This window comes from Channa argus, chromosome 20 (genome assembly GCF_033026475.1).
Source record: "Channa argus isolate prfri chromosome 20, Channa argus male v1.0, whole genome shotgun sequence".
NCBI lineage: Eukaryota > Metazoa > Chordata > Actinopteri > Anabantiformes > Channidae > Channa > Channa argus.
In genome coordinates, this window is record NC_090216.1 from 5,986,988 (window position 1) to 6,000,104 (window position 13,117).

Sequence of the window (13,117 nt, forward strand, 5' to 3'; positions counted from 1 at the left end):
TTATAACACTTCACTACTCATCCAAGCCCCGGCTATATGTCGAAGTGTCTCTGGGCAAGACACTGAACCCCTAACAGCCCATTCCCACCCCCCGCTGTGCAGTGCCGGTACAAGCCCGATAGAAATTGGGGAGGGTTGTGTCAGGAAGGGCATGTGGTGTTAAAAAAAAAAAAAAAAAACTGAGAAATCAACATGCAGATAACGATCCGCTGTGGCAACCCTGAACTCACGGGATAAGCCGAAGGAACAAAAAACAAAAAAAACCTACTCATTCAAGCAGCTCCTTCAGTCTGAGAAAAGTATTCTGGCAATCCCAGATTTATCCTCCAAGGTGTTCTTTTGTCACCTGACCCAAATGGCTCTTTGGGTGGACAATAGGCTTTTGAAAAGGGTTGTTAGGTGTGACCTCTTTGGCTGAACAAAAAGGAAAAAATAAAAATTGCAATGTATGCTCTGTCTTAACTGATGTAATAAGAAATTGCAGTGCAGAAATGTGAAATTAGGTTTGAGGCCATTTAAAACCCACTCTGCATTATGGTAAAATACAAATTTAAAAAATCTGAATCAAGATTAATATATTAAAACATGTTTTAAACTTCTAAATATTAATATCAGTATCGGCCTCAACATGATTGTCCGTCAGAAATTTGAATCCTGCGTCTTTTAGATCTGTGTTTACCAGATTCTTCCTTCCTGCCTTTTGTTGCCACACCATTCATTTTTTTGGCACATTACCACCACCTGTAGACCAGTGGAACAATGAAACCATTACCAGGAAAACGTGCTGATGTGCCGACATGTGCACGGACATGACAAACCAAACAGCAACCCACAAAGCAAAAACAACATTATTATGTGGTGTTGGTGGTTGCACTTATGAACTGCCTTTGTGTGTTATGTGCTGAACATTAACATGCTTTGCATTAACTTTTCAGATTATTCTCAGTGTTTGCATCTGCACATAAGTCAACACGCTTACACAGGTGTGACTGGCAAGATCTGTCTGGTCTCTTTGGTAATGAGCCTGAGACTGGGGTTGGGGTTGTGTTAGTGGTTTCAGGCTTTAGGGTGAAATCACACCTGCAGTTTTCATTCTTCAGTTTTAACCACAGCAAAGATCCATTTTTTTTCTGAACTGACTTCAGTTCATTGTGTCCAGTTACAAGCAAACCTGGGCTTGAAAATAAAAGTCACAAGAACTCACTGTCCTCATTGACTCACATTTCTAGTAATCCATCATCCTGTGAGGTTACGGCGTTTGGCAGCAATCACAGCTGATTCAAAAGCTTTTAACTGCAATTAAGCATGTTTGACTTGTCTCCGCCTTTTTCTGTAATTCACCCTCTCTGTTGCTGCTCGAACCCGTCAGAGAAAAACATGAAAAACAGCTGAATATGAGCATTAGTCCAGACTGTGGTTTACTCTGAGTTAATGTTGTTATGCTAGGCTTTCCATGCATGCAGAATGGATGACTATCACATGCCAGCACTGGTCTCTTTTTACCCATAAACCTATGCATTTGAGGGTTATTCCTTGTAGTTGGTTTGGAGAACATTTCATTCTACTTCTCTTGGAAGACTGACTCACATTTTCTGGCATTTCTGACCAGTTTTTGGCACGTGCCTGTGTTTAGATGGCATTATTCTCACCTGCCCAAAATTAAAAAGTGATACTTAAGACTTATTTAAGACTGCTTGTCAAACAAACATCACTTTTCCTCACCAGCTCCTGCTCCAGTTGACCTGTTCCCAGGTACAATGAGGCCATCACAACACGCCTCTTCGCAGTCTTGATACGAGCCTGAAGTGAAACAATGAAACAAAAAAGTATGAGTTTGCATGCATGTTGGCAGGTCAATCAGTCCTTAGATATTTGATATTAACAAACGATAAACTCTCAACAGAGGGCACGTTCCCTAACAGACACTTCCACGCAGTCAGACACTGAGTTTAACGCCCACTAGGGGCCACCAGACATGCCAATTATAATCACTGTTGTAATTTAATTATTTATGCAATCAGGTTAGAAATAATCTAAAAGAAATATTGTTTATCCTATTAGAAACTTGAGTGCTCTTTATGTTTAAAACCTTTCCTGCTATCCAGTGGCAACAAATATTCCACCTAGAGCGTGATTAAAATGTAGTGTACACTGTACAGCCCTGGAAGAAATGCACTATGAAAATTAAGCAGTCAATAAGCCAAATCTAATTAGAATCTAAATTTTTAAACTTTCTTTACTGCAATAGACCTTTGCCTCCGCCTTGGTTTGTTGTTGTTCCGGTGATCGTCTTTTTTCACATGTTGTAAATGGGTTTAACTTGGAAAAGAATTTGTACTTTCCCGATTCAACAGCTGGGGTATTTTTTGCAGTTTGAGGTTTTGGGACAAAACATAATTTGATAAAACTCGCTGCCAGTCTGCATTTGAATTACCTTTGTGCATCAGCGAGTTGTTCCTGCCAACATGGAGTATGTTTGGTTTTATCTGTGTTGTTCTGAAAGAAACAAATGATAGAGAAAAGTGTTCCACAGACTCCCCCTGAGAGCTTCTGATTTTCTCTTTCTATTTTGAACAGCTGTATATAGATTATGGTGCTAGTACAGGGGTTTTAGTTTTAGTGAAATCATAGCTGTGGACCTTTCATAGGGGTTTTTCCTTTTAGTAGAAAGTGTGTATAGTGACAATTGATCACAGTTTGTGCACTTTCAGTGGTAATGTAATTTTTCAATAGTTTGATTCATAAAACTATTTAACAATTCAATCTGACGCTTCTTTTCTCATTTATTTTAGTTATTTCAAGAAAACACACTCATAATGACTCGTTTAGATATTTCCTTTGATTAAATGTAGGTAATGAAACTGTGGTAAATGTAAAAAACTACAACAAAAAAATGTATACAATTTCTCAAAAAAGCAAAATTAATCAGTTATCAAAATTATTTCTCTGTTGACCTGCTGAACATTTTGAATTTTTGCAGTGGTAACTTAAGCACAAACTTTCACCTGCATTATACTGGAGTGAAAGCAGAAATCTCAAACTAGAGGTCCAAGACCAAGACTATCATATGTGTTGGCCTTTCATAGGGGTTTTTATGTCTATAGGGGAGGGTATTATAGATTTCTATATTTTTATACATTTCTTTGTAATTTGAGGAAACTGACTTTGAATAATGTAAACATGTCTTACATTAGAAACATTCACTTGAAAACTACAGAATCTCAAGTCCAGTTAGATTATTTTAAAGTCAGTTTCATTCTTTTTAGTGTGGTTGTAAAACATGAAACACTGATTACTTTTCATGCTGCTTAAGGCACTACATGTATTTTGGCCAATGCTACAAACACAAGTGTCACTATGATATGCAGCAATTATAACACCCTGGCGACTATAATAAGCAGTGACAAAAAAGAAACGGTACTAATACATACAACAATAGAAAGGCATTCATAACAGACCTTTCCAGCTTACTTAGTTATAGGGAAGTGTTAATAAATCAGAAGTGCATTTGTAAAACACACCTGTCTATAGTCACCAGTCCCTCTTCTCACCCACTCAGCTTAGATTGGCTCTAGTCCTAAATCCTCATAACACTGGGGTCAGAGTTAGGTCTTCACTAACAGAACCACATTGAACACCCTTTTGTATCCGCATTTTCTTTAACTTTTTTCCATCTGACTGTTCCAGAAATAATTAAATTTCTCCTTGCTAATAAATCCATGTCTTTGTGTTTAAGTTAAATAGTATCCTTTTTTCTTTGTGTCTGATTAGGATAATGTAAGAGGAAAGATAAAATGGTTCCAGTGATGTAACCCAAAGCAGGCTTGGCACTATGTGGCCAAACAAAAGCCTTGTTGCTTCTTAAATAGTTTAAACTGATATAAATAATTAACTAAATAGTCTGGATATACAGCTTATGTCTTCAAGTGTGTGGCATTTTGTTATATAGGAGATAAAGTGACTTCAGAGCTGAAAAGGTTATGTAAACGAGCTTCTTTCTCAGGCGTTCCAGAGTAAACACCATTTGCTGTAATTCATCTTCAATTATCTCAATCACCTTCTCAGACCGGTTTGTTGAGTATCTCCCGCAATGCACAACATGACCATATGAAAAGTGAAAGGAAAAGAATTGGCATAAGTCAGCTTTCATGGGCATTTGACTAAAGAAATCTCTTTTAAATTTGAATACAGTTTTTTATAATCCTATTTTTGTAGCAGAAGCAAATAATTTGTTTTGATCATGACATTCACCTTCATGGCCTGGTAGAACTGGTCAGGTGAGGTGAGAATGTGGATGTGGGTGCCTGGCACCCGGAATGCAGGTACATGCTCTGCTATCCATCGGAAGTGAGTGCACAGGCCATCTGTGCGTTGAGCTCCGGCTGACCCTGTGGGCTTGGAGAGGCGTCGGGGGGCCGGGTCAACTTCAGCCAGCAAGGGAGCCAGAAGCAGCATGGAAGAGCTGTGGAAGACAAGGAACTTGTAGGAAATACTGTAGGTTTTATATTGGTTCAGATAATAATTAAACTGCCATGTTCACTTGTTTCACAGTTTCTTTTAGACTTAATCAATCAATTTGCCAAAAAAAACTGCATTCATGTTTTAACCTAGACCACTGCAAGGAATTTGTGCAGTCAAGTTCAAGTGCATTCAAACTAATAGTGCTGCTGACTTTATTTTCAACATTTATTATTAAGCTGTTGTTTTCTTGATTAATCATTTGTCAGAAATGTCAGAAAATAATAAAAAGTCTGTCATAACGTCCGATAAATTAAATATAATGAAAAGTCTTGTTTTGCTTGTCCTACTTTCGACTTTAATAAAAGAGATTTCTGTTGATCACCTAATCAATTTATTGTTAAAGACACAGCTCCATAGGGACATTTACTAGTGTCTGTTTTCTCTTCGTCAGTGTAGTAAAATTCATCCAAACAGCACAGCCCTCTTTCTCCGTTTTGTCTCAGCCACATAATCCCAAAATTTGGTCTGACAATGCAGCCACAATAAATAACGACAGGGTGGAGTGTTAACCTCAGACATGACTGTGAACTTCTGACTGACAATCAGAAGTCATTCTTCTGCATTGTTTTACATTCACTGCAACCTGATTTCAACCAAAACAAATACACACACCCAGAGGTTTATGTTTGGGTTTGGATTTGATCCACAAAATCCATCTTACAAGAAGCTGCATTAAAGCAAAAACACATAACTTGAGGCTTCTTTCCAAAACCACTTTGCTGAGTTATAACTTCTGCAGAAAATACACAGGGAGGGGATTTCCTTTTTATTTGTGATTTGAGACCAATGATAAACATACATTTTATATTAACATAAAACAACTGCAGCATGACAGAATTTCCTCCTCTCTGATGTCTGCCTTTTACAGCTAAGCAAATTAGAAATGTTATCTGACTGTGCTTGGTGATAAGGTTATGCAATATGACAGTCTTCAGCTGATCCCAAAGCCTTCACGGTTTTCTGTAAGCAGTAAAAGATAAAAGAGTGTGACAGACCATAAAGGAAAATACCTCGGAATGATGCAACCACGGAAGCAGCTTATCATTTGAGGACTGAGCTGAGCAATATAAAATCTACGCTTACCTATAGTAAATAACAATAAAACCCTCCATTAACAAAGTCAGAGTAGTTGATCCTGAAGTAGGGTGGAGTTTTGAAAACTGTGCTCACTCTGTATCAACATGCTATAGTAGGGTCACTGTAGATGCAAAGTTATTTCAGAATTACAGGGAAAACTGTGATTAGATGACTAACTGAGATGGAGCTAACTTCCTTATGAGGTTAGGGGCTAAGTTAATAACGCAGGGTTCAGTAAGTAATGCAATGAATGGAGATGCTATTCACTTTGGTATGTGACTGCACCACATCTGTCGTGATATGAAGCATGTGTTATACAGAAAAGAGCTGTCTTCCTCATATTCCTCATTATTCAAAATCCCCTGCAGGAAACCTGCATGATCACTTTGAATGCTTACAGGATATACAGGAAAAGCTGTTTTTTTCTCTTTCATTTACAGTTAGGAAATCATAAACGCACACAATAATTTACTGTTAGTACTACACATATAGTAATTTTACAAACACAAACTCAACATATTCTGTAGAAATGTTCAATATATCTACTTGTAACCCTACATGATTAAAAGTATCTGCACATTACTAAAGGCCACATCCGTATCTGATTGCTGATTAGGGCGGATGCCTCGAAGATTTCTCTCTCTTTTTTTTGCCACAGTAAAACTGTGCAACAGTAATCAATTAGGTCTTTTTCTCCATTATAATTTTCGTACCAGGGCTGTACACAGATCGTCTACAGCCCTGGTATTTTTAGCCTGTCTCAAAAGGGTAAGGGCATGCTAAATCACTTGTTTCAGCCTTGGTAACCTGCCTGGTTGAGTGGTATCACGTCTCTATCTTGTTCGATAAGCTCAGCTACTGCCCAGGTCATTTCTCAATAGTATTTTGATCATGTTTAGGCACAAATCCCTGTCCTACTTGACAACTTGTTTGTGTACTGAGCTTTGTTCTCACGCTCACTTCTTCTGCAAGCTCATCGGACAACTGTTTACAAATTACTGTTTGGAATCTGTTTCAAATTTTCAAAAATACAATGAAATTGCTGGTTTGTCATTTGGAAACTGTGGTCTGTCGTACTGACATACCCGTCTTCCCGTCTGTGCATTTCAAAAATACTGTGGAAACTGACTGCAGGGAATTGCTTCCAATCAGCATCAAGAGCATTAGTGAGTTTGAGCATAGAGGAAAAGATCTTGGATGAGGTTGAGGTCGGGGTTGAAATCTTACAGATCCACTCAAATGAAAAAAACTAACCATTATTTTTGGAACTGTTTTACACTGTTGCATTTTCGAGCTCAAACACACATGAGAGACACGTGCTTTAGTACACCCAAGCTGTTTCCACAAAATCAGTAGCACAATTGGTATTGTCTAAAATATCCTTACCCCTATCCAAAATTCCCCAGTGTAGACACTGTGGTTCCATACTTTAGCTCGACAACAAACACTTCTAAACTCTTCCTCATAACACTGATAATGCATGCAGAAACTAGATAAAATAATGAAGCCAAGAATGTAACACTATGGGAGAGATAAATAAAAGATATGAAGATAACAGATTCTTATTTTAGCCTCCAAACAATGTCTGTGCAAACACTACTTCCCCTTCAGAAACAGGAAAATGACTCAAGAACTGCACTTTACACTAACTTCCCACGATGTCTAGATTTTAATCAGGATCCAAAATAAATGACAATAAACCGCAGACCTAAAACCGTAAATCAATCAACGTCAGACCTAAAACTAGTTGCCACACTCAAATTATCGTTACAAAGTCTCCTCCTGCTTACTTTAATGCTAAAGGAGTGTAAAAGTGTCAACACTCTCAATTAATCTCTGGAGAGTTAAAATGCAGCTATATCGCTCATTGTGGTAACTGGTATTCTTAAAAGTTCTTTCTCAAAGAAGTTTGAGTATTGGTTGACTGCTGACAGTTTTCATGGAGACTAAGGTGACCTTTGCCTCTGTACTACAAAAACATGTAATTTTTATTTTTTTTATAAAAGAAAGATTTGTGGTTAATGTTCATGGTCTCAACTTTTATTTAAGAGCATTAAGAACAGCATTATTTCCATCTAGTCCCCAGCCAGCGTGGATGTGAATTCAACCCCCAGTCACTAGTTTACATAAAACATCTCTAACTATTTATTATTTGCCACAGTTGTAAACTTTTTGTTCCTGGTAGGGTTGTAAATATTTTGCATTGAAACATAGACCTTATTAATAACCGGCTTTAATTCCAACACTGTTTATCCAATATTGTGAACAAAACCTTTAAATTACAGCTGACAGTCCACACTTTAAGCAAATCTCAAGCAGAATGTGTTGTTCCAGGAATATCCCAAAGATGAGACCGAAACGTTGAGGCGCACTGACAGCTGAACCTGCAGTAAAACCTCTCACTGATGCAACATGCACACAACGAAATGCTCAACAGTTACGCAGCTAACGTTTAGGACAGCTATATATATCCAACGAGTTGTACCCTGACTGCAATACACTGGTGCAAAGTGCCCCCAAGCAGGGAAGGGCTTCTTTCTGCTGAGAAATTAAATGTTACCTGGTACATTTGACACTGTGTAGGCCTGTACTTTTATTTATTTATTTTTTAACAGGCGACACACAAGAGATGTTTTGTAACAGCCTAAACTATTCCAGTTACAGGTTGAGATTTAGCTTAATTATTGGTCATTAAAAAAAATTGTGCTCGTCAGTCTTTTGTCAACCTAGGTGTAACGTTGTATTAAATTAGCATTTTTACATTTATTTCTTGAAGTGTGATAGGCAAATATATAATTTGTAAGAAACATCAATATTTATGTAAACATTCAGTTTATTACCTATTATGATCAAGATGTTCAAATTAGACATCTTTTCAACCTTTTTCCAAAGGTGTCTCACTCCAACCCTCCATTTGTACATTTCTAGACCCATCCCTTGTCCTGTCTGAAAAGAAATCAGTTAAAATACTTTTAACGAAACAAACCTACTAACAATGTTATTAGCTACATAGCGAAATAACATCGCTGTGTACTTGGACACGGATGTTAAATACCACGTAGTCGTCTGCCAATCTGAACAAGCTCCTCTAAATTCAGTATTAACACTGGTCTACTGACCTGCTGGGATAAAACTCCGTAAAAGTGGGTGTCGGCCACTTATCGGCTGTGGTAAAACACCATAGGACGCTACAAAACAAGAAAACCAGATAGTTTTCGGTTATATAATCCTCTATTGTCATTAAAGGTTAGCTACTCTTCACTACACTGACGATGTCAGGAGGAGCACTGCTGCAGATGATGCTACTTACACTGAACATGCTGTAAAAAAAAACTTTATTTTCAACAACATACGCTACGACGTCAGGGCCCGCCTGTGACAGAATATTAAAAATGGGTTTGTGGTTGCTTTTTATTCACAAGGGAGCGTCAAACACAAGTGTCCGATTATGGGCGCCCTAACAGCGACAACGTTAGCATCTTTAACGGATGACAGAAAGGGGCAGGCTAAAATGCCATCACAACGACACAAAAACACTGTTTTATACTCGTGTCTGTGTGTCCGCGAATGAGCTGCGTATCTTACCCTCGTCGTCCATCCCGTGCACGGAATAGATATTCGGATATTCGGGTAAAAACCCCAGCGATGGCCGGTGAACACACAGAATTCACCAGCCTCCTCCAGGACATGGGAGCCGCCATTGCTGCGGCAGGGACACTTTGAATAAACTTTATCGACACAGCTCTGAGTTTACAGACACATTGTAACTAAGTACAATTACTGTACTGAATCTATGAATGTACTGAACTTACGTACAAACTGAGATACTCGTCTTTTATTTAAACATAATCAATTCTTGCTTTTCCATACTTTTATTCCAATACAATATTCTAGAGGGACATATGTTACATAACATTTATCTGACCGATTTAATTACTAGTTACATTAACGATTAAGATTTTTACAAATATATATCAAGAGCCTATACAGTATGATGCTTTAATAAATATTAAATTACCAAACAGTATATTTAACTACAGGTGAAACCATTAGCCAATTAATGATTTAGCTGTCAATCAATTATTCATGCAAAAATGCAAAACATTAAATGCTTACAGCTTTTGAGATTAACAATATTGCATTTTTTGTCCCTCTGTTTAAATTATTGTAACTTTTTTGTCTTATATATTTGAAAATTGAACTTTTGACCATAAGCTTCTATTTTCTGCATTAGCATTGTTGTGATGGAAATTTACTGAAGTTTTGCAATTCATCAATCAATAATTAGGTGCAGACACATAAAAAAGAAGAAAATCTGCTTATCCATTAATGCAAATGTCATAATAATCTAATGATATATTTTACAATGTAAGTAATTCGAGTCATTTATCAAGTTTGAGCACTTTTATTTTAAGTATTTTAGATTTTTTAATAATTGCACTACATTTTTCTATAACGTCAGTTACATTTTCACTGCACGACATTTATTTTTGTGGTATTTGTACTTTTAGTTCCCACTACATTGCAATTGCACTTCACTCCACTGTCCTCTGCTTTTTGTTCAGGATGATGTGCGGGGTTTGACACTATAAGAAATGTTTCTCTGAGCTCAGCTTAAAACTTGAATATCTGCAAGTATGAACATGTGTGTGACAAGGCAAATATTTGGAAACTAATCCTTTTAGTTGAAAGAAATAGTGCTATATGGTGGATTATAACTTCCAGTACATGATGAGAACAGGTATAATGGTGTAGTTAAGGTGAAATATCTTTGAAAATGAAAAATGCTATTATGCAAAGCAGTGTCATTTTAAAAGTAATGTGTTCTGTAATAGAAAGCCAGATCTGTGAGCACTCATCAACAGCACCTTAATATTTAAATAACTCAAACATATTATTATTATTTTTACCTATAACCTCAAATAATTCAGTCACATATAACTGTTTTTCTGTTTATTTTTTGCCAAAGGTTTTAAATTCTTGATGGTCAACATGCAAACTACCTTATGACTTCATTTATGCAGTATATTAACATTGAATTTAACTGAAGTCTGTGCACAGCATCCCCCGTATGCCTGTGCAACAGCTTTATGGCTTTTACATGCATTTCTGAAAACAATACTTGATCTTTGCCCTCTATATTAACTGTTAAGGGTGTGACCTTAGCCTTTATCACAGGTTTTGAGTCATGCGGCACAAAACCTGTATAAGGGTTTGTTTGCTCCTGCCGACAGGTGTAAATGATTCCTCTCTGGCATCTGTTGTGAACAGCACATGGGAACTTTCAACGTGCTTTAGTACACCCAGTAAATACTATCTACTTTATAATGATATTACTGGTAAGGTGTTAGTATCATGGGGTGATAATTTTGTAGTACAATTCATGTTATGATTGTACAGTATATGTTTAATAATAGTCATTTTATTGATGCATGCCCATAGAAAATTTCAGCACTAATGTTGTTATCCTTGTTTACTTTTGTAGTAGCCTCCCCTTAGATAGTAAAGGAATGTTATTGCTTTTGCTCTTCACCAGTGTTGGTTAGAAAGAAGAAAGTAAATGTTTGGGGTATTTTTACAAACCCAACAGTATATGAAGTACTTAGTAAGTGATTTTATCATGTCAGTCTTATAATATGTTAATCCTGTTTGTGAATTTGTTTTGAAAAGTGGTTTTAGTACATTTTTTTTTTTTTTCCTTTCGGCTTATCCCGTGAGTTCAGGGTCGCCACAGCAGATCATTGTCCGCATGTTGATTTGGCACAGTTTTTACCCCGGATGCCCTTCCTGACGCAACCCTCCCCAATTTCTACTGGGCTTGGGACAGGGACTGCACAGCTGGGGATGGGAATGGGCTGTTAGGGGTTCATATTTATTATTAATTATTATTATTATATATAACTTCATCCTACTTAACTCACTCAGTAAGGTACAACACCTGAAATCAGTTTTTATGTACATGGACCTGAAATAATATTCCAATAATTCAATAAAGATATGATGATATACCCTAACACATACAGAGGCTATTCTCCTCAATAAGTACTTTTACTTTTAGTATCTGCAGTGGATTGTGATGACAATGCATACACACTTTTAAATAAATACAACTTTGAACATCTATAGGTTCTGAGCATATTTTAGGTCAATTTTAGCAGAGGAACATAACTGGTAGTTGCTTAAGAGAACTTACAGTAAGTCAGACACTTCCTGATGTGACACATGGGCCTTGGAGGCCTTATCTCTAAACATTACTTGAATTGTAGTAAGTAAAATGTTAATCATCTGTCCTGTTGTTAAGGGTGTGACATGCAAATAAAAGCTGTGTTTTACTTTTTAAGCTTGATGTGGGCTTTATTTTTTGAGTGGCAGTGTTTGTTGCTTTTGTATAATTCAGAATGCAGGACTTTTTCTTGTGCCTTGGTGTTTTTACTATACATTGGGATGCTACTTTTCTTAAAGGAGGAATGAGACGACTCAGATGATCCAATAGTCACGCCCTGAAGTTTTGTAAAAATTACTGAATGTCGAAATCTGGACTAAAATACAAACTTTAAACTCCATAAATGTCAATATATCCTGACCCATGTTGCTGTTAACAGCTTCCCCTCACCCATTAATTTTCAGAAACCTTCTTGTCACATATTGAAAAAATTAAATATCAGTTTTGAATCTGGCCCCTGTCCTAAGAGTAAACATGGTGATAGAACCAGAACATTTCAAATTCTTTCAGTGCTCAAGTTCAGGTACCAAGTACGTGCTCTAAAATTAAGTGCAAAAGTAGATTAATTCCAGTAAGAATTTAATTGCTTGGGCATCTATATGACTGAGTTGCTGATTTTGGAAAAAAATATTATCAAAACTGTTGAACTTTGTTCCACATGTAACTCATATCCCATCATTTGCATAACCAGCAAAAGTAGAAGTACTCATTATGCAGAGTGGTCCATTTGCAAATAATGCATGGGTGATTTTAACTACGTTTTGTTCTGCCAAGCGGATAATCCATAACATTACAACAATTTCTAAGTTAATTCTGTTCTAAGATTCAGCACCTGCAAAGAAACTAAAGCTGTCAAATAAGCATAGTGGAGCACAAAGTGCAATATTCCCTCTAAATTATAGAGAGAAGTAAATGTAACATAAAATGAAAGTTAAGAATTTGAGCAAATATAATTAATTACATCCACTTGCATTTGAGTACCCCTGCTCTATATGCGTATACACTCCCACCTTGATCCATAATTTCATAATCTTTCCCATACACATCACAGTTTAACATTGTACTATTTGATATTGTGCCATATGCTTTTAACTTTTTCACCTTGTCGAGAAGGGAACCCACCAATACCAGGAAACAGCTCGACAAAGGTCACGCTGATTATTTATTGGCAATCTGCCAAGACGGAGCGCGAGCACGTGCGTCTGTTCTTTTCGTGCGTGTGTGCGTGCACGGGCGCGGGGAGGAGGGGGGGGTGTTCGTGCGTGTGTTTACTGGAAGAACCTCTGAACAGAGGAG

The 13,117-nt window shown here is 37.1% G+C and overlaps 1 protein-coding gene across 4 annotated transcripts in view; it reads right to left on the bottom strand.

Annotated features, from left to right (window-relative positions):
* The window catches only part of LOC137105317 (CDP-diacylglycerol--glycerol-3-phosphate 3-phosphatidyltransferase, mitochondrial), a 29,165-nt gene extending 19,857 nt beyond the window's left edge, over positions 1 to 9,308 (bottom strand). For 2 of the 4 annotated variants that reach the window (XR_010911793.1, XM_067487334.1), the window contains exons 1-3: positions 9,184 to 9,308; positions 4,252 to 4,462; positions 1,723 to 1,800 (exon numbers count right to left, since the gene is read on the bottom strand). Coding sequence is in view for 3 of the 4 variants with exons in the window: in XM_067487334.1 (XP_067343435.1) it covers positions 1,723 to 1,800; positions 4,252 to 4,462; positions 9,184 to 9,299 (405 nt within the window). In the remaining variant the exon portion in view is untranslated. Of the gene's footprint in view, positions 1 to 1,722; positions 1,801 to 4,251; positions 4,463 to 7,870; positions 8,003 to 8,438; positions 8,530 to 9,183 lie in introns of those variants that run through there. The other 2 variants (XM_067487336.1, XM_067487335.1) reach the window with 2 other exon arrangements.
* Between the last annotated feature and the right edge of the window lie 3,809 nt (positions 9,309 to 13,117).